The sequence below is a fragment of the Hemicordylus capensis genome, chromosome 1, assembly GCF_027244095.1.
Source record: "Hemicordylus capensis ecotype Gifberg chromosome 1, rHemCap1.1.pri, whole genome shotgun sequence".
Classification (NCBI taxonomy): domain Eukaryota; kingdom Metazoa; phylum Chordata; class Lepidosauria; order Squamata; family Cordylidae; genus Hemicordylus; species Hemicordylus capensis.
In genome coordinates, this window is record NC_069657.1 from 227,326,960 (window position 1) to 227,349,052 (window position 22,093).

Genomic DNA, 22,093 nt, shown 5'->3' on the forward strand with positions numbered 1-22,093 from the left:
AAAGTAATCACTGATAATATTTGAGCAAGTTTCAGAAAATGGTACAACAAAAACCTAAGAAGTTCATTGATGAGGTGCAGAAAGAATAATGGTGGGAGCTTCCCTGCTGGGGCATATGGCAGCTGTGGGACCACTCATTCATTCATTCATTCATTCATGCATGCATTCATTCATTCAATTTCTATACCAACCTTCCAAAAATGGCTCAGGGCGGTTTACACAGAGAAATAAATAATAAATAAGATGGATCCCTGTCCCCAAAGGGCTCACAATCTAAAAAGAAACGTAAGATAGACACCAGCAACAGTCACTGGAGGTACTGTGCTGGGAGTGTAGACTACCAGTTACCTGACCTCTAGATGCACGTCGGGATTGTAGGGCAAAAGGTTAAAGCCCCCTCCACCATGCTAATGTCCTGTTCTTTTCTACGTGTCAATCCCAATCCTGACTGAGCCCTCCTACTCTGATATTTACCTTAGGAAGAGAAGAAAAATAAAATAAAATAAAAACATGCAAGGCCAAAGTACACATATAATGGATGATGCAGTTTGAGCCCTGGAATCAGCAATGCCAACAGCTGGTATGTAGAACCTATTTAAAACCTTCAAAGGTACATAAGGTTCAATAGACAACATCAGTAGTTCTTTTTGACCATTCTCCTGTTCTCTATGTGGGAAGTATAACAATATCATATATTGTTAAAATGTTGTTATAGTACAAAAGAACCCCAAAGCTGGCAAGAACTGCATATACAGCAAGATATCTGTCTTTCCCATTGTGAGCAGAAACATGTAAATGGTAGTTTGATTTGGGCTGAGACTTCAATGGGAGAGATTGAGCATATTCAGTTCTCACTAGCTCTGGAGCTATTTTGTACCATAGCATTACCCCACCCCCACCCACCCCCAATAAATATACTTTTCAAGTGTTATTCTTGTTTGGGTGTAAAACAACACATTGCCTAACCTCTGGTCCTCTTTCCCCTAATTCAGATGTATTTTGTTCAGATTTTCTGTAGGATTATGTAAACTGATTCTCATTTTAGGCAAAAGGATTCAGGGCTTCAGTTTCTGCTACAGAGTCTGCTCAGTAACACTAGGATAGGAAAGCTTGAGGGTGATTTCTCTAACTGGTGTGCAGCAGCACAAAAAACAGTACAAGCCTTTGGCTTTAAGAAGAACATAAGAACAGCCCTGCTGGATCAGGCCCAAGGCCTATCTGGCCCAGTATCCTGTTTGACACCATGGCCCACCAGATGCCTCTGAGAAGCCTACAAACAAGAGGTGAGGGCATGCCCCCCCCCGCTTTTTAACACACGTAATGTTCTGATGGCCAGGCTACCAAAAATGCCAACTCGCGGAAATGGAGAAAGGGCTGTTTTGGATAATACCTTACCAAACAGGCTGACCCCACTTGATAAAGATGTAAGCACATATGTATCCCCCACCAGCACACTGTTCCTTAGTTGCATGTGGTGGGTGGGGTACCAACTTTAAAGTAAGTGTTTAAATTGGGGCGGCGATGTGTGTGTGGAATGAACATATTAATGGCACACACACACACACACACACATCTTTATCACATGCAGTAGGCCAAAGATAACAAGATATGTCCTTAGTTGCTGACCTAGATAGAAGAGCAGTACGGCACCACTGCTAAATCCCGGTAGCTCTTGCTATAGGTGCCTTTTTTTTACTGCATGCTTAAAGTGTAAAATATGCCTAGTTCATAGCTCTCTTCAGATGTTATAAAAAACTGAGGACGTGGTACTTGTATGTAGCACCCCTGAACGTGCATTCAAAAGCCCTGCTTTCCACAGATACAGTGTTTGTCTGCAGAGACAAACAGTATACTTGTGGTCAGATTCTTCCCATGATCAGCATCCCAGTGTTCTGGTCATGGGAATTATCTCACCACGAGTGCAGCATTTATCTCTGCAAATAAATGCTGAAAACTTGGACAACGCAGTGTGTGTGCGTGTGTGCGTGTGTGCACTTCTAAACATATCAGTATGAAGGCAGGGATTCAGAGCATGCTCCTGGGGACGCTTTACATGAGTACAGCATCTCCAGTTTTTCTAACATCGGAAGAAAGCTCATGTGCATTTTCAGTAGTTGTTTCAATTACACCACAAAACTTTTCACATGGGGCTTCTGAAGTCCCTTCACTCGCATCTCCTCTGGAATGGAGAGGGGTGCATTCACAGATTGGCTAGATATACCCCGAAGTCCCTGCGACTGATCACACTATCACACAATCACACAGCAGTTCACACACAATTCGAGTTTTTCACTGTGCAGAAGCATGGAACCCAATTTATATCTAGGGTAAAAAAATCTACTATTTGTGTCTGTTTTTTGGGACAACTTTGAGTTCACAGTAAAGCCTCTTCATAAACTCACAGTAAAACCTGCTGTGTGTAAAAGCCCCAGCTCATTTAGATTACGGTAATGATTTGCATGCAACTTATGATGTTTTGTTTACATTGACCCTTGGCCGTTGAGTCAGATCCTGAGTGGCCCGCCTATTTCTCCTCCCCGAAAGCATTTTTTCCCCTAACAAATACAGCTGTTTAAAGAGTTTGCTACAAATAGGCTAAGCAGGAGAAATATACACCCTCTTTCCCTAGAGGCAGAAGAGAGGAAAAGTTTACAGGGAAATGGATCCTTCTGATACCCCCCGCAAAAGAGTCGCTATTATTGGAGGAGGCTTGGTAAGAAACCTTTACAATTTATTCTTGTGTGATTTTTGATTGACAGTCCATTGGTCTACTGCTTTCATTTCCATACCTTAGCTTGATTGTGAGCAATAAAACAGGAAGAGCTGTAAGGACATCTTCAGTTTGGGTGTATAACATACAGCTGTGCCTTAGCTTTAAGTGTAACAATCTGTTCAAACTACAATAGGGAAGGCTGAACCCTGCAGTCTTGGCCACCATTCTGTCCCCAAAAGATCCTCTGGCATGTGCAGTGTCTTGGTATGGTGGTGCATGGGGGTTCCTCAGCAGACCAAGCCATGTGGAAAGTTCCCTTCCTTGAAGGTAGGAAGTTTGAAAAACCATTGGGGCAGTGGCAGCTGCTGCCTGTTGGGGCTGGGGGGGCAGAGGGAAGGGGGAGCTAGGGGTAACCATAGGTGGGGTAAAAGTAGGCAGGTCCAACCCTGAGGCAAGTTAAAAAGAAGTGGAAGGGCAATCACCAGCCCATGGCTTTCTCCAGGCAGTAAAGTTGTTTACTTGTCTTAACCAAAATCTCCATCATTTATACCAGCACTTGGCAGCTGGCTATGTATTTAGTGCTAAATTCAGCCCTTGGTTGGCTGATACTGAGTAACAGAATCTTGCCCTTAGAGTGGTTCATGGTAGCTGTCAGGGTAGAAAGTAGCAATGTCCTCTCTCTCTCTCTCGTCCCCATGCCTCTTCTTCCCCTCTGTAGCTCCATTCTTGAGCACCTATTTCACCACATTTTCAAGTTTCACACTGTTAAAAAATACCACAATGTATTTGGCCACACACAGAGCCCACTAGTTTCCTTTCTTCTCACAAATACGCACATGCATACTTTAAAAAAAATATGCAAGCCTTTTTTCTCCCTCTCTCACAATATAAACATTTCTTGGATATGTCCTTAGGCTGCCTGCAATCCTATGCACACAGCAGTTACTTGGGAGTAAGCCCCTTAGAGTTCATTAAGGCTGTATTTGGAAACTGTATAGGATTGGCAGCAATTCGATGCAACATTTACTTTATCACATTGGAAAATTAAGCCATATAGATTGCAGACCTGACCAAATAATTTATGCTGAAGATCTCTTTTTTCAATACTACTACCACTCACCATTTAATTTTTTTTAAAAAAATAACCCAACAGCAAACAAACTGTTGTAAGTCCTATAGAGAGAGATGCAGCTACTTGGTTATTCTGGATTTCCCTAGTTCCCAAGCTGTTCCTGTTAGGTTGCTCATAAATAGAAGGCAATAATCTCAGAATGCTTTAACATTAAAAACAAGTATTTCTGTATTAAAGACACACATTTCAGACACGATAAGTTTGAAATTATCCAATTAGTAATTTCAGTTAATACCATGTTTTATTTGGAAGTTTAAAAAATTCCTCCCTCCCTCCTGAGAGGTAAGAGAAAGAGGAGAGAGCAAGCAAGCGACTTCCCTTAAAGTCCCAGGGCCAGGACAAGGGAAGGAGGTGGCTGTTTGGTTGGGCTCCTACTTTTTCTGAACTCCATTTGCTTGCAGACTGAGTGCCCCCATTTTGCACAAACTCTACAACCATGTTGCACAAAAGATGGAACACCAACACAACGTGCTCTCTCTCATAAAAATTGGGCTTCCTGGTTCCTTCCAGCCCCATTCAAAAACTGTGCCTGCCTACAAGTGCTTCTGATTAGTGATCAGGTAAATCAATCATAGCTGAGTCTTTCCTTATTGGCTGAGGGTCCTGAGAACCTGGAAGTGGCTCCTGGAGGACCAGTCTACCTTGTGACAACAAACAAAAACGCTGATTATTGGCTAGGAGGCTTTTTAATATTGAAATTGAGGAGGGAATTTGTATGCTAATATTGTCTGTCAAGGTCACAGGCAAGTGGCAGCGTTGGTGGGCATGGCCAGGGAGGCCAGAGATGGCAGGGGGCCCAGCCGTGGGGGCAAGCAGCAGTGGTGGGCCTGGCAGCTGTGGAGGAAAGCAACGGCGGCGGGCCCAGCTGCGGCAAGGCAGAGTGCCACTGGCTGAACCCAGCAGCAGTAAGGGGGCGGAGAGGCCGTGCCCGGCATAATGGCAGGCCTGGCCACGGCAATAAGGTGGAGAGGCTGGGTCCAGCCTGCAGTAAGCCAGAGGACCCGGGCTGGGGTGAGAGAGAGCCGCAGGACCCGGCTGCAACGAGGCGGCTGCGCCAGAAAAAGAATTTGAAAGGAAAGACAGAGCACAGGGGGTAAGGCCACACAAGGGGTGGGGGGAACAAAACTCAAGGGCCTGGCATGGGAATGGGTGTGAGAGGGAGCCAGTAGGGGGACACGTGACAGAGGAGACAGTTGACAGGCGTGAGACTCAACATTGGTCACCCACTGTATCGGGTACAGATAGTAGAGATGGAAACCTAGGGACACTTGATGAAACTTGATGAAAATGTAGAGATTGACAAAGAAAAAGGGACCATGGTATAGTAAATAAAATCAAAGAGGGCAGAATAAGTGGCGGGGGAGGAAACTGAAGGGCTGCGGGGGGGGGGGGACACAAAGCTACGGAGAACCAGATTCCCCCTTACCCCCCGCCAAAGGACTGAGTGGAAAAACATAGGGCCAACAGTAGCCACACTCAACACTAAACAAAGCAAAACAAAACACCCGAGGGACTTCTAGGACCAACACTGGGGCAAGAGGTAGGGAGGGGGAAGATGTTCTGTGTGATTCCACAGCAGCTGACCAGCCCAACAAAAACATTAAAACAAACAAAAACAAACAAACCTGGGGGCTTTTAGAGACAACACTGGGGCAATAGGTGGGGGGATGGAAGGTGAGACACTGGGCCAAGAGGGAAGGGGGGAAGGCAAGACAATGGGGCAAGGGGGGGGGGAAGGCAGGTGAGACACTGGGGCAGAAGGTAGGGGGAAGGCAGGCGAGTCACTGGGGCCGAAGGTAGGGGGATGGAAGGCGAGTCACTGGGGCAGAAGGTAGGGGGATGGCAGGCGGGGCCGAAGGTAGGGGGATGGAACCCACAAAACAGCAGGGACAAAAAAACTCCTGACAAATACTTGAAACACCAGCCCCCCCACCCCCACAAAAAAACATCCAAATACAAAGTGCACTGATGCACAAAAAGAACTGCAAAAAGACAACAAAGCCACATGGAAAAATAAACAACTGAACAACCAGACAAATTCTCACAAGAAAACTCCAAGAAGTAAGTAAACTACTGCACAGAAGCTCTGTGCGGGTTCAGCTAGTAATCTTTATACTTTTGTAAAATTTATTTTAGTCTCTGCTGTTTAAACCACTTTGGATATGTGTAGCTGAAAAGCATGATATAAATAAGAAATGATTAGTTTCTGTTCTCTCTGACATGAATTCCTTCTGATTGCCTTTCTGTGAATGAGAGTAAGCTATGTATTCCTGCCCCCCTCCCCGCCACACACACACCGACTATCCTTTACCTTGGCTAGGCATGTAGCTATAACTGATCGAATGGGCTCAAGGAACCTGGGCCCCCCAGGTCCAGCCCTCCCTATTTTCTTCACTATCTCGCTCACTCTGCCCCGCCGGTGAGAGGGGCAAACAGGGGCCCCCTCTCCCCTAGCTATGCCCCTGACCTTGGCCTCTTAAAATAGGCACATTTGTTCAAGAATAAGAACATAAGAATATGTTCTGCTGGATCAGCCCGAGGCCTATCTAGTCCAGCATTGTGCTTCACTCAGTGGCCCACCAGATGCCTCTGGGAAGCCCACAGACAAGAGCTGAGGGCATGCCCTCTCTCCTGCTGTTACTCTCCTGCAACTGGTATTTAGAGGCATCTTGTCTCTGAGGTTGGAGGTGGTCTATAGTTCTCAGACTAGGGAAGTGCACGGACCAGTCCGGAGGTTTTGTTTTTTCCAAAATGGCTACCGCACATGCGCAGATTACCTCTGCGAGGCTGTGGGCCATGCCAGGCCTCGCAGAGGCCATTTACGCATGCACGGCAGTGGCCAAAAATACCTATATATTTTAATTCTACAATCTTTCTAATGTTTTTCTTGCAGGTAGGTGCTTTAAATGCTTGTTTCTTTGCGAGAAGAGGATTCCTAGTGGACATCTATGAAGCTAGACAAGGTACACTCCTTTTGATAGTGTTTGTAGTGTTAGAATGCAAATGAAAGCCCCACCCTAAATATGTACGTGCCGATCTCATTGTTTTCTACAGGAAGTTTTTCACACAGGGCTTTCAAAGCCCTTTAACTCACATCAGAATGGAGGGGGGGTGTTCACATATTGGCCAGATTTACTCCAAAGTCCCTGCCAGTTATTAGGGTGCAGTTCACACACAATTTAGGTTTTTCACTGCGTGATAGAGTATAGCCTGATTTATATCCAGGGTAAAAAATTCCACTATTTGCGTTATTTTTGGGGGACAACTTTGAGTTTGCAGTAAAGCCTCCCAGTAAACTCATGATAAAGCCTGCTGTGTGTAAAAGTCCCAGGAGTCTCTTGTGTGTTGTGTTGTGAAATGAGGCCCTACCCATTCACCTTTTCATTATTGCCACAGTTTTTAAACAGTTGAGTACAATGTTTAAATTTTAAATTGATGGGCCATATAATTTCGAATTGATTTTGAATTGATGGGCTATATAATTATGCAGGATATATCTAGAAACCTGATCTTATCCTCTATGCATGATGGCAACAATAGGGGTAAAAATGCCTCCTTCATCCCACTTCCAATTCTCTGAAAAAGCAATTGTCTTTCTCTAGCCTCTCACAAATTAGTCACTTATTATAGACCCAAGAGCAGTGGGCGCATTTGTAAATCACCGAAGCCTTTCCCAGATCAATGTAGATGTGCATTATGATAGCTTAAAACCTGTAACATCTTGCTATTTCATTTCTTTCAGATATCCGCGGTTCTAACGCAAGCCGTGGCAGAAGCATTAATTTGGCCCTGTCTCACAGGGGTCGAAAAGCTCTCAAGGCCATTGGAATGGAAGATGAGGTGACTTTGCCTTAAAAAAAAAAATTACCCACTTTTCATGTTGGGCATATTGATTACTGGATTTCTAGGCAGCTGGAAGAAATCAAATGGTTTAAACAGAAGTAATTCTGGTATGTTTCTGTGAGGACAGGAGGAATTAAGAGCAATTCCAGTGGTACAGAGAGCTTCATAGGAAAGCTGTTTCATCTCCTTCCCTGGAAGTTTTCAAGAAACGCGTGAGATAAGTATGAGAGGGATGCTTTCATCCCTTTCAAGCAAGAAGTGACAATAAACAGGATTCCTTTTAACTCAGCCCTACCTATGTGAGACCTAAATGGGATGGCCCATTGCTCTTTGGTAGAGCACATGCTTTGCATGTAGCAGGAGGACCCTGTTTGGCTCCCGGGCATGCTAGCCCAGTTAAAAGAATAATAAGCAATAGGGTTGGAGAAGACCTTTTCCTCAGGTCTTGGAGAGCCTCCACCAGTCAGAACATACAATAAGGTAGATGAACTAATGGTCTAATTAAGGCATGCCTGCATAAGACATGTTAGGAACATAGGAAGGTGCCATATACCGAGTCAGACCATTGGTCCATCTAGCTCAGTACTGTCTACCCAGACTGGCAGCAGCTTCCTCGAGGTTGCAGGCAGGAATCTCTCTCAGCCCTATCTTGGAGATGCTGCCAGGGAGGGAACTTGGAATCTTCTGATGCTCTTCCCAGAGCGGCGCCATCCCCTGAGGGGAATATCTTACAGTGCTCACACGTCTAGTCTCCCATTCATATGAATATCCCATTCAAGGCAGACACTGCTTAGCTAAGGGGACACGTCATGCTTGCTACCACAAGACCAGCTCTCCTGTTCATGTGTTCATTCCTTTTACTTTGGATTAAAGAATGTGGTATAAACTAGTATCAACTCCTGGTGTATACTCATAATCAAGACTTCATTTAAACTAGGACATTCCAGCTATTTGTCACATTTGTAATCTGCACTGCTTAGAGGAATGTGCATGAAGATAGGTTGTTTTATCCTTATATCAGCACTTGGAGCTGCATTATCATGACGGATAGGAGCCTGCTCGTATCATGGCATTACAGCTCAGCATCTTCCACCCCCAATATGGGAGTAGTATATTGTGAGCGCCTCCTAGGACAGGAGGTCATACCTCTTTCTTCAGGTAATATAAAGGGAGATCATACCTCTCACTTTAGAAATGAATCACTGTTCATCAGCATTAACAGCATTTATCACACTCCATCTGTAAGTATGGGGTGCAAGAGTGGGGATTGTAGGATGTGTAATAGGAAGTATAATATTACCCCATGGATAGAGGATTTTTTCCACCACTTGGAATCCACTTCCCTCCATTGCATAAAACTAGTTCTGGCTTAGATTATGTTTGGTTAGTGGCTGATTGCTGCCTACTGATTGCTGCCTTCATTATGAGCCCCACCGCCCATTGAGGTCGCCCGGAGAGATCCGTCTCCAGTTGCCGCCAGCTCGGCTGGTGGCCATACAGGGACGGGCTTTCTTGGTTGCTGCCCTGAGACTGTGGAATGCGCTCCTTACTAAGATACGATCCTCCCCATCTCTGACAATTTTTAGAAAGCATTTGAAAACCCACCTCTTCACCCAAGCTTTTTCCGTTCTTTAAAATTTTAAGGTTTTAATTTGTGGATGATTTTTAAATTGTTAAATTGTTTTAAGTTTTTACATATATTTTAACTTGTTTCATACTATTGTTAACCACCCAGAGATGAAAGTTTGAGGCTGTGTACAAATGTAATAAATACATACATACATAAAGACATAAATACATACTGTGTTCTCCCTTTTCACTGATATCTGCAACTCTTTCTGATCATCCTTCTTTCTTTGGAACTTACCTTGGGCACAACCAATAAGAAATTCTCCCTGTGGAGACTAAATAAATCCCTTCTCTGTGAGAAGCTTTTTTACAGACTATAAAAGCTGGGATGGGGCTGTAACTGCTGCTGGAGCCGCCGCCAGTTCTTTCTGGGGCCAACACACCTGCTGCAACGGGTAGCCCGCCCCCCACCCCGCACCCCTTCTCTTTTGTGGTGCATGCAGCGGCAGCTTTCTTCTTGATGAAGGAGCCCGGCGTAGGCTGCCCTGCCCCTGCTGCTCAGTGTGGCGGCCAGCTGAATGGTGGGAGCAGGGTAGCCTACCCCCAGCTCCTTCGTCAGGGTGGCTGCGGCCACCGCTGCATACACATGCGGTAGGAGAGAATGGTTGTGCTGTAATGCACACTGATGACAGTCCTATGTGGTGGGTATGAAATTCAGATGCTTTGGATAAAAGTAGCAGAAGTGATTCGAAAACCGACCCATTCATTGGGGATATTTGTCTTGCCTGTCCACTCAGAGAGCACTTAGGGTGGCTTATGATCAGAATAAAAACACAATTAAACAGATCTCACAGTTATGTTTTGTGTCAGGATACACAGAAAATGTTTTGTTGATCCAAAATTAAAAATGGCAAACAAGTTAATTATAACAGCCAAGGTTGTCATAGCAAATAAATAAATAAATAGAAAATAGAGATGAGCCTGTATTCAAGGACTGACTGAAAAGACTGAGGAATAACTGCATTTGGTAGAGCTGAATTTGGACTGAAAAGACTGAGGAATAACTGAATTTGGTAAAGCAAACTCATTTTGTTAGGTTTAGGGAAGGGAAAGAAAAGGCAAAGAAGATAAGAATTATTACCAGATTGGAATCAAGTTCTGATATGTTTGTATAAACAAATCAAAATGTATAGTTGGAATCATTATGTTGAAATTAGTAGAAGTGTATTTGTTTATTCAAGGGGGCCGTTCACATGACCTGCTGGGTGGGCATGCAGGGGGAAGGCTTCACAAACCTTGCCTGGCCCCCAAATAATCATCATTTTGTTGGTGGGAGTGTGCTCCTCACTCCCACATGATTAGCACTGCTCAATGCCACGTTCTCCTGACCACCTTAGATAAGTCTACATAAGATTCCTTTGTGTCTATGAGGGAAGCAGCTATAAAACAGCACCTTGACCCGAGGACACAACCATGCCTTCATCCTCTGCTTCAGAAGAGTCCTCTGAGGACCTGTCAGCCCTAGTAGAGGCCTCCCAACACCACTGGAGCCAGCACTTAGAAAATTGGGCAAAGCCCCTTTAAGCTGGTCAGAAAAGAGAGCTGGTCTTGTGATAGCAAGCATGACTTGTCCCCTTAGCTAAGCAGAGTCTTCCCTAGTTGCATATGAATGGGAGACTAGAAGTGTGAGCACTGTCAGATATTCCCCTTAAAGAGCAGAAGGCTTCAAGTTCCATCCCTGGCATCTCCCTGGATAGGGCTGAGAGAGATTCCTGCCTGCAACCTTGGAGAAGCCACTGCCAGTCTGTGAAGGCAATACTGAGCTAGATAGACCAATGGTCTGACTCAGTATATGGCAGCTTCCTATGTTCCTAAGCAACAGAGTCTTCCCTAAGGAAAGGGTGAGCCCAATTCATGCTTCCTGGGCAGCAGTCATAAAAACTAGCAATGTGTTCCAAGGAGCAGCTAGCGCAACATTTCTCCTGCATTGGTAGACCTAGTTAATGTAGGCTTTGGAGCAAGCCATGTCCCTCCCAGGGTCCCTGCCTTAGCAGAGTCCTCTGCTTGTCCTAGAACAGTTTACTGATGTGTGCTATCAGGAAAGTCGCATTAAAGTTGGGACTGTGGATAAAAATTGTACTTTATGGGTGATGGTGTTCCTTTCATAGCCTGAGCATTCTGTGTCCCAGCTAATGAGGACGCAATTATGATTTTGGAGAGGTTTCATTGTAGTAACCGGGCCACAGCACACTGCTGCTATGATGCACCTGTGCCAGAGTGATACTTAGATATTATTGGGATTCTTTTAAAAAGAGGATTTTAAGGTAAGTTGGTGGATGGAACAGTCAGTGGCAGTATATTGAGGTTTGGGTAGGTTTCTTAACCATTGGTTTTAAGAAAAGGACAAGGTATAGAACAGGAATTTAGAGTAAAACTGGCCCTCATGAAAGGGAATTGAGATCAATCTACTTTAAGAAATTTTGATTATTTATTACACAACTTCTTGGAATTCAGGGCAGTTGCTGGCTGTGTTTAAAAGAAGTCACGAGTCAGTCCTTTGAGATACCTGTAGTGCCAGAAGAAACCAATGTTTCTGTCTTTCTCTCTCTTAATTTCAGATTGTGTCTAAAGGTATCCCAATGAGGGCAAGAAGGATTCACACGCCCTCTGGCAAACAATATTCAATTCCCTATGGAACAAAGAGTCAGGTATCTTTTTGTCTCTAAATATTCCTTGGTATCTTAACTTCTTGGTCAATTTAATATTTAGTGTTTGTTTTCCTATAATAATATCTATTATGCAAGTAGTTAAGAGCTTGTGATTTGGATGGAGGAGAGCTATTGTCTCTATCAAGCACCAGCATAGCATCCTTCCAGTGGTTGTTGCTGGTGTCTGCCTTATGTTTCTTTTTGGATTGTGAGCCCACAGCCCTCCGGCTAGTAGCCGTTGATAGACCTCTCCTCCATGAAGTTATCCAAACCCATCTTAAAGCCATCCAGATTGTTGGCTGTCACCATATCTTGTGGCAGAGAATTCCACAAGTGGATTATGCATTGTGTGAAAAAGTACTTCCATTTGTTGGTCCTAGATTTCCCGGCAATCAGTTTCATGGGATGACCCCTGGTTCTAGTGTTATGGGAGAGGGAGAAGAATTTCTCTCTATCCACTTTCAAGGATTAAATATCCTGGCATAGAACTTAGCCAGGATTCTTGCTATGTGCAGGTTCTCACAGTTGCACTAATGTTGGTAAACCCCATTTAACCGGGATTAACATGACTGTGAGAACACAGCCTATATGCACTTTTGCAAGGAGAATCTATTTAATGAGAGGTATAACCTGGCCAACTGTCAGAAAGCGGGGGGAAACACATTTAAAATCGCTGAGTTGTAGCAGTTTTATTGTTCTTTCTTTCTGTCTGTCTATCTATCTAATTTGTACACTGCCCCAAACTTTCATCTCTGGGTGGAGTTTAGAATTCAGGCAGGGGTGTAACTATAATTGGGCAAGGGGAGACAGTTGTCTAGGGGCCCACTGCCTAGGGCCCCCCCCCAGAGGCATGTCACATGACTGACTCCCCCAGCTGCGCACCCGCCCGGTTCCTTCAGTTGTATTCATCCTCCGAATTTGATGTGAGTGTTAAGACCTGGAGCTACCAGAACAGCATGTCTTTCTCTAGTACCATTAAATGACTTGCATCGTCCACAATTTACAAAACCAAAAGGGTCTCCGAACAGGTTCGTGCACACCCCTACCCTTGGAATAGCTCTTTGGGACTGATTTGACTTTGCAAAATTTCTAAAAACATGAAGCAAGAAGAGGAGGTTGCTAACAACCTTCTATTCCCTCCTGCCCACTATCGCTTTCAAAGCTTGCAAGGGCTGGTTGTGAAAGGGGGCTGGCCCTCACCAGGTACATAGGTCAAGGCAGCATTTTGCCTCTCACCCCAGCAGGGCAAATCTTGGCTACTCAGAAGCTATCGTGGTCTGCTAGGGTTGGAGTGACTTGATATCAAGAGAAAGGGTGTTCTTGGCTTCACTGGGACCACTTAATCACAAACAAAAATATTCTGTACCTTATGGTGGGATTTTTTTCCTTTGCAGTATATTCTGTCTGTAGATAGAGCCAATTTAAACAAGGAGCTGCTAACTGGTAAGTGTGTCTTTCTATTTAATGGTCTCTGTGCAGGCACACATAGGTACTGTACACAGAGCAGCATTTTGGAAATTTCCAGAGCTTAGGTGAACATCATAGCCCCTGTACTCAAATGAAGAAACCCTGTGTTCATACATCAAGAGAGGACAACATCTTTCCCCTAAGATCATATTTGACCACTGCCTTAGCAGCATGATAGGGAATTCTTTCTAGAGCTTTGTAATGAGTGTTGCTCTTCAAGAAATATTTTACCTCCATTTCCAACTACTTCCATCTTCTTTCAGTGTTATCTTCCTTTGCCAGTTATTTTTGTTTCATCTACACTAGGGATTCTCAATGTTGGGTCTCCAGATGTGATTGGACTTCAACTCCCATAATCCCCAGCTCAAGTGGCCTTCGGAGATTATGGGAGTTGAAGTCCAATAACATCTGAGGACCCAATGTTGACAATCCCTGATCTACACCGTCTAGCACAGGGTTCCCAACCCTGGGTCTCTAGATATTGTTTGACTATGACTCCCATCATCACTAGCCAAGGTCATTGCTTCTGCAAATGATAGGAGTTGTTGTCCAACAACATCTGGGAACCCAAGGTTGGGAAGCCATGGCACAATGCAGATTATTTTAAAATGTTGGGTCTGCATGAGTAGAGTTATGATATATGACAGACAGAAGGCCCATTCACACATTATGTTCAACACTCATACAACCAGTGTACAGTGTACCTACCTAGGTACAGATATATATACAGGTACGATCATACACATGTTAATGTTGAACACAGGTACAGGAGTACATTTCTTATCTGTACCATGCATTTGAAGGCCCTGTATCCAGGTTGGCTTATAAAATGAGCACAGGTACAGTCATTCACACAAACAGAAGTATGAGTATTCAGACACGTGTACAGCATATTATTATTATTATTATTATTATTATTACATTTATATCCCGCTCTTCCTCCAAGGAGCCCAGAGCGGTGTACTACATACTTGAGTTTCTCTTTCACAACAACCCTGTGAAGTAGGTTAGCCTGAGAGAGAAGTGACTGGCCTAGAGTCACCCAGCTAGTTTTATGGCTGAATGGGGATTTGAACTCGGGTCTCCCCGGTCCTAGTCCAGCACTCTAACCACTACACCACACTGGCTCTCTCCTGGTCTGAGGGGCTACAGTTGTTACTTTCTATGCCTTGGCATGGTATATAACATTGCTTTGCCTTGCTTGCACTTCTTGACATTCACAAAACAAGCACATTGTAATCAAGTTTTGAGGCTATGAAGGAAAGCGGAGGGAGATCTTGACAGCTGCCCTATCCCACTGAAGTTCTACTGAAAGTGGGCAAGCTTAAAAATGATTTGACACAAGCTATTTTAGTTCTAGCTCCAGTGACTATAGCAGCTTTGATACTGGCGATTCAGTCAGTCCCATTGCCCCTCACAGCCTGCGCAACCTTGGGGTTTTCAGATGTCTCTGCTAATGATGCCTATATCTTCTTCTGTAATATCAGTCTCTTCTTTGGGCAGACATATGATTTCAAGTGTATAGAGCCAATTTTTGACCATTTGCTGATGAGTCTGACAATTTCATGAACATCATCCCCAAACCAAGTAATTTGCTTGTGCTCAGAGTGTGAGAACATGCTCATGTTCATCTAAATATTTGTATTAATACAGTGTACTTCCTTCCCCCGCTTTCTACAGCTGCTGAGAAATATCCCAATGCTAAATTGTACTTTGGATATAAACTGCTGCACTACAACATGGAATCAGGCACGCTGACCTTTTCTGGGTAATGGACAGCCCCTGTCCCCCGAGCCCTTTAATTATTAACCAGAATCCAAACAATAACTCTTCTCAACTAGCCTGAAGGTTTTGCAATTGCTTCAGTTGTTACAGTAACAGAATATGGCAGTTCCATTCAGGAAGAGATTAAGAACATGGCAGCATCTCTTTTAACCCAAGGTTTGATCACCACCAGAGTAGCTAACTCTCTGGTTCTGTAGACAGCACAATCTCTTCTACTGAACAAAGGCATCAGTAGTCATCAGTGCTTCCACATAAATAATCTCCTCCTAACAAAGGGCAAAATGTTGACTTTGACCCCATACTTTCAGTGTGAGGCATGTATTTTGGTCTTAAGAAAAATCTGCAATCAGTATCTTGGTGAGAATTGAAGAGCTGCCCACTTGTATGAAAACAAGATTATAGGTGATATTAAGTTAGTGGACTGAAGGTCCAATTCATCTATGGGAGCTGAGAACATATCAGTCGCTTTACTAATAGTTGCACTGAAATACCTGTTTTGGGGATCAGCAATTGATTTGGAAATAATCCCAAATATTCCAAAATCTCAAAATTGATATTTCAGTTTTGAAAAGGAAATTCATTTCCCCCAAATCCACCTACAATGTGGGTCTTGTACGTTAAAATCTTTATAAATGTTAACAAAATGTTAACAAAATCTTTATAAAACAGAGTCCAAACTTACCAAATGAGGGGAAGAATCCTTAAAGTATGATGCTATGGAAGGCTAATCATAGGTCAAATTCATCATGAACATACTATTACAACATTCATTTAAACATATACAGTAGATTTCATTTTTTAATTGATAGGGGGAGGGAATTGGTGAATAATAATCTTTATTATTCATATTTTTATATAATACTATTTCTAATATTTCTCTCTCTCTTTCTCTTTAGATTAGGTCAGGTATCAGAAGAGGTTACCTACAGCCTAATTGTGGGTTGTGATGGAGCCTTTTCTACAGTTAGGAAGCAGTTCATGAGACAAACACGTTTCAATTACAGCCAAGAGTATATTCCTCATGGATACATGGAACTGACAATTCCCCCCCAAAATGGAGATGTAAGTAGTGATAAGAGTTTGGTTGTAGGCCTTGCTTGCTTCTGTTCTCAGTTAATTGTTACTGAGGTTGTTCTCATGACCAAACGGGGAAGCCGGAGGGAAAGCAGGGACCTACCTGCTTCCTCCCACATGATTGGAGCCTCAGTTGGACTCCACCACCCATCCGCCCACATTAGCAGTGCTATGGCAAGCCCAGTGGCAATGGGGAGGGGGGAAGAAGCAATCCAGGGTTTCTAGGCATCCCACAATGCACCACATTGTGGTGAGCACCCTGGGACTGGGACCAGCAGCAGAGTTTTACAAAAGGTAAAGCTCTGGCCTGTGTCTAAAATGGCTGGTTTGCAAGAAATTGAAGTGTGAACTTTGGTTCTGTGAGCCAAAGTAACTGAAATGGAATTGTTTATTCTGTAGTCAAGGCCTAAAGAGAAGGGAAACTTACCCTGTCCTGCCTTGGAGTTGTTTATGCATTGTGCTATGCTGATGTCAATCATGAGGACGAGCTTGAAACTTGCTATGTTAATCATATTTAGAAGATCTTAGAAAACCACATTTCAGATATCAGTACGTGTATGCAATTGTACATACTTTCACACAGTAACTGCTGAATTGCTTTTATATGATATCTCCTGATAACATTTCTTATATGCTATTTCCTAATAACTATTCTTTGCATGCTCTATTCTAAATTACATTTATTGGAACTAGAAGGCGCCAACCAAGCCAGGAGAAGTGACCACAGGCCGGTCAAAGTGGGGCATAAACAGGGATGTTGCCATCTGAATTCAGTAAACATGTTAGCCGGACCCCACTAGAGTGAATGATGGGAGACCGGGGAAATGTTTACATTAGGATGGAGACTTTAGTAGATTTGATTTGGCTGTCCTGATTTGAAATATGATAAACAGGTTTGGGGAGAGGTTATAAAAGAACACACACACCCCACACACACTGGAACTACCACACTACACCACTAGCCAGACACACTAGGAGAGGAGCCCAATCAGACCCAAAGGAGCTGGATGTCTGCCCTATCAGGGTGGTGGGGGTGGAAACCCCCACTCCTGCCTTGTGGGTTATTATGTGGATCTTAGGCTGTTGAAGCAACCTGTGCCTCATAGCCATTCTTGGACACTATTCCACAGCTGCCTGGGCAACTTACAGCCTCTCGGCGTTCCTCCCCTCCCACAGCTTCCTGAGTAGATACAGACGGCTTGGACTGGTAAATATTATATCTAGAGATTGCCTTCAGACTTAGATTTTTCCAGTACTAACGTACCTTTCTGATCCTGGCTCCTCTCCTTTCAATCTCTGTCTTCTCTGCTTTCCAGAAGGGTCGCTCTCAGCCCATTAGCTGGTCTAACAGCATTCTGCCTTGGCCTGTGCTCCGCACCACCATCTTTTCTTCCCCCTCAGTCCCTCCGCCTCACATTCCCTTTGCCTTTGGCTCATATTTCTCTATGTCAGCAATGAACTCTCTTCTCCCGCTCCTTTCTCCATCTTGGCCTCTTGGTTCAGAGACGATGCGTGGCTTTCTGCTTTCTGCTTGAGCAACCTTGGGTTATTTGGGAATAAAACTGGAAACCACTGACATGGCTAAGCTTCATTATAGCTGCATTAAAGAGGAGAGGTGATTTTAAAAACTGCTTAAACTGCTTGCAAAAGTAGAAGAGATATACCTTTTTCTGTTAAAGTTGAGCCGTGGGAAATGTTTCGGGTCATTGCTACGCAGCAGTAGATATAGGACTGAGCTTGGCCACTAACCCAGACTAGACAGGAATGTGTCTCCACTGTACTTGGAGTAGAATTGCTTTAGCTGTTAACTGTTTCCAGTGAGACTGAATCATTTTATATGTTGTGAGAGCTCTACATTACAATGAATAAGTATTTTGCCTGCATGCCTGCGTGCTTAATTACCAGAATGTAATCATAGTTTCAATAAAGTTTTTTAAATTCTAGTCTGTGTGAGATGCTTCTTATCTCCCTCTTTCCTCCCGTCTGCACGTGATCTCAGGACAACGAATCAAAAGTAGTCAGGTTGACTATAGTGTGTTAGTGACAGCCAGGCTGATCACAACAATAGGAGTAGTACAGTGCACTGGGGAAGCTCCACACTGCCTGGTCACTCCCCCCCCCCCGCCCCAGCTCTATCCTTAAGATGGCTACTGGCAGATCAGGAGTGTTGTTGACAGCACAGTGCCCCAAACAACCAGTGAGTGAGGTAGGAGGCACACAGTTGTCCTACCTCCATTTAAACCTGGGTTGCTAATCAGGGCTACACAGGAGAGAGCAGTGGGATCGGGAGCAATCCTGGAGCCCTAGACAACCAGTCCTGCTTTGGTAGGGCTGGTCATGCGAATGGGCTCACTAACTACTTACTTGTATTGTTTTTTTAAGCTCCTTTTAATTCTTTTGGGGGGGGCGGGGTCTCCTTTCAGTTTGCAATGGAACCAAACTATCTTCACATCTGGCCCAGGAACACATTCATGATGATTGCACTGCCAAACCTGGTATGAGTAGTAATAAATCATTACAGTTGTCTTTTAACTTAACATGTAATTTGAAATTTTCAGATTACTTTAAGCTGGCTTGGAGTAGGGTTGCCATATTCAAGTTTCCCATAGTCAGGTAGCCAATGCAAATTAAGCACATATTATAGCATATTTTGCAAGTTAACTGGTGCCCTGTCCTGTTGACTTGTGTCTGCTCTGGACACCTACCATCAAAAGTCCTTGCCATGGTGCCTAGAGAGAGTAAATAAAAAAGGAACTAGGATCTGCACTGCTTTCTCTTTTGTATGTGCACTTCCCCCATCCATGGCAAAGTTCAGAGTAGGATGCACTATGAGGAAGTGGGTTGTAGTGGGATTCTTGGTCAGGTAGCATCACAGGGCCGGATTAAGGTTTTGGGGACACAGAGCACTTAAGATAGGAGGGTCCTTGTGGTCTCTTCCACATAGCCAACACACAGGACTTATAATCAGCATTTGCCAGATTTGTGTGTCCTTTCAAGTTCTCACATTTATTTATTTTTTAATCCATAGGACAAGTCATTCACATGTACTCTCTTCATGCCTTTTGGTGATTTTGAAAAGCTCACAACAGGAGATCAAGTGCTGGATTTCTTCAAAATTTACTTTCCAGACTCAATTCCTCTAATAGGAAAGTATGCATCATTTTAAAAATATCTATACTATTCAGGGAACAAAACAGATGATTGTGAATTAGATAACCTACTTTGCAGATGCTTTATTGAGTCATTTCTAGGATACCATCCTTCTAGCTAATAAATTATCTTCTGTGCATGTCCTACACAATTCTTCTGCTCATTTGCCACTAAGATGTTCATGGGATACCATCTTCTGAGTAAGAAAATGTTGGAAATGAGAATTCTACAGCATTGTTTCTTAAGTTCCGCAGTAACCTCTTTTGGCCACTAGAGGCATGAGGAGTTATGTTAATAGGTCTCTAAAGGCAGTTTGAGTCAGTTAGAATTGTTCAGTTGTTGAAGTCTTATGCCTGCCTGTTGGTCTATGTTGTTCAATAGCTCTCTCTCAAATATTTTAGTTTAATAAAACTTTGGATTTGTTTTTTGAACTCAGCCTACCATCTTAAGTTAATCTCTTAGGCTAAACTTCTTTATCACCAGAGCATACTCTGCTGTGTGAGGATTCTAATGTTTCTGCTCACACCCCTCAGTGGAAAATACCTTCTGTGCCTGTGGCAAGTAACTGGAAACCCTACTTTGCTTGTAGCTGCATTACTCATTTGGGGCAAAGTGTTTTCAAGAAGTGCACAGTCCTCCCTATACTCGACCCTGGCCCATCCTCTCTCCCCCATGCATGAACTGGACTGTCTCACTGTGACCTGCCCCAGCACTTAGCCAAGTTGTGACTTAAGTCCAACTTTATCTGGATTGTCCAGCTTTCCAATACTACATCTGTTTATTACGTTTTCAACTCCAGCAATTCATTTTGAATAGGTTTTTACCTGTGAAAAAGCAATTATCCATGCTTCTGATTTTTCAGATAACACTTCAGCATTCTGATATTTAATTTGTTTCCCTTTTTAATAATTTCTATTTTAATTTTTAGATTTAACATGCTTTGTTTTTAAATTGTATTTGTAGAAACTCGGGTCTCTAATCCCCATGTCATGCGCAGAAGGTGACTTATTACCCAGAGGATTTAGCATCCTAGCAATAACTTACTGGGAAATAAGGAGAAAACAACCTGTAAATTTGGCTCATTAACTCAGAAGCAGTTGTGACATGCACAGAATGTGATTTCTTACATGGGGGATGATGATAATATCAGCAACAACATTGCCATACAGACAGAGTACGTGCTTGCAAACTAGGTTCTCTAACTCAAAACTACCTGTGACATGCTCAGGAGATGAATATTTACCTGGGAGGATTTGTTTTTCTTCTTTTCAGTCTCTCAGGTCTAGTTTGCCAGAGCCAATAAGTTTTGGCATTTCTTTTAGCCCTTTTGTTTGGAGAATAAGTAGGAGACACAGAGACCCCAGGATCATGAGGAGAAATTCAATATCTTTATTGCGGTCAGCAACTAGTCTTTGATACATATAACTTAAAACAAATTAAAATCAAGATAACTAATAAAAGAAAAGGAGGGAGCTTACTTGATCTGATGACGAATTCTACAAATAACAGCACAAAACTGAGCAACATTATACACTGTTTCAATGATCTGATCAGATAAAAGTCAGGAAATATAAAATTAATCAGACAACCAGATAGCTTTTTTACTTAATGGGTTTATTTAATCTCTGTGAGAATCCTGAAACATTTGACAATATAGGAGCATATGATCAATGGATTCAATGACCAGCACCACAAGAGCACTTGCACTCTTCATAGGGAATTCTGGCATATTGTCCCTCCAAAACGGCTGGGGGAAGTACATCAAATCTTGCAAGCACAAATGCTTTCCTATGAGAAGGAATTGTAAGAGATGTAATATAATCTGCCAGTTTACTTCGCTGATCCTGATACCACGTCTGAAATCCTAGCACTGTCATTTTGCCTACCTGGGTCCATCAGCCGCTGTTTTACTGTGATCTCTTTAGCTTCTCCAGATCTTCTTTCGCTTAAAGTAATGAGCCCATCCCAAAAACATTAAATTCCTTAACCAGAATGTATTCCACCATGAATTAAATTCATCTTTTAAAACTGGAGCGGATACAATCTCAGTTTGAGCCAATAATTATCATTGATCATCATTCAGGACTCAATTTTACATAAGCCTTTCTCTAATCGTAGAAGGTATCCGTGGTAACATGCAGAATTCCCCTAATGAATTTTGTTTGGACCACTTCGATTGAGCTGAAGCTTCCATTAAAACCAAGTTGTGCACCATTCAATATTTGTGAGATGACCTTGTACTCAACAAGTTTGAGGACTGCTGGAACAACCACATCCCATTGGCATGATAATTCTGAATAACCAATGCACTCCTACATGCAGATTGTTTCAGGTACTCCTTGTGTACACGCCAACTGCCCAAAGCTTGCAATACTATTCCCAGATACTTGAACATCTTTACTTGCTTGATCTCTTGACCATTTAAGCACCATATTCTCTTCTGGACCAGGACCTTGTCCTTCACATAAGCCACCAACAGGGTGGATTCCCTCCCACAAACTGTCTCTCTAGCTCTGGGAATCTGAGGGATGCGATCTCCTATTGGTTGTAATAACTTTGGTCCCACCTACTCCAGCATTGTTTGGTGAAGTCACAAATCTCTCTGCCCATTGTTTCTTCTCCTTCTGGTGCACTGCAGTCAACCTTGCTTGT

General features: G+C 43.3%; 1 protein-coding gene across 2 annotated transcripts in view; it reads left to right on the top strand.

Annotated features, from left to right (window-relative positions):
- The first annotated feature begins 2,600 nt into the window (after window positions 1-2,600).
- Window positions 2,601-22,093, top strand: part of KMO (kynurenine 3-monooxygenase) — a 31,816-nt gene continuing 12,323 nt past the window's right edge. The window contains exons 1-9 of one of the 2 annotated variants that reach the window (XM_053287321.1): window positions 2,601-2,713; window positions 6,739-6,808; window positions 7,588-7,685; window positions 11,876-11,965; window positions 13,360-13,408; window positions 15,113-15,200; window positions 16,114-16,279; window positions 18,715-18,786; window positions 19,320-19,441. In XM_053287321.1, the coding sequence (XP_053143296.1) occupies window positions 2,660-2,713; window positions 6,739-6,808; window positions 7,588-7,685; window positions 11,876-11,965; window positions 13,360-13,408; window positions 15,113-15,200; window positions 16,114-16,279; window positions 18,715-18,786; window positions 19,320-19,441 (809 nt within the window). In that variant the 5' untranslated portion in view covers window positions 2,601-2,659. Of the gene's footprint in view, window positions 2,714-5,627; window positions 5,907-6,738; window positions 6,809-7,587; window positions 7,686-11,875; window positions 11,966-13,359; window positions 13,409-15,112; window positions 15,201-16,113; window positions 16,280-18,714; window positions 18,787-19,319; window positions 19,442-22,093 lie in introns of those variants that run through there. The other variant, XM_053287322.1, reaches the window with a different exon arrangement.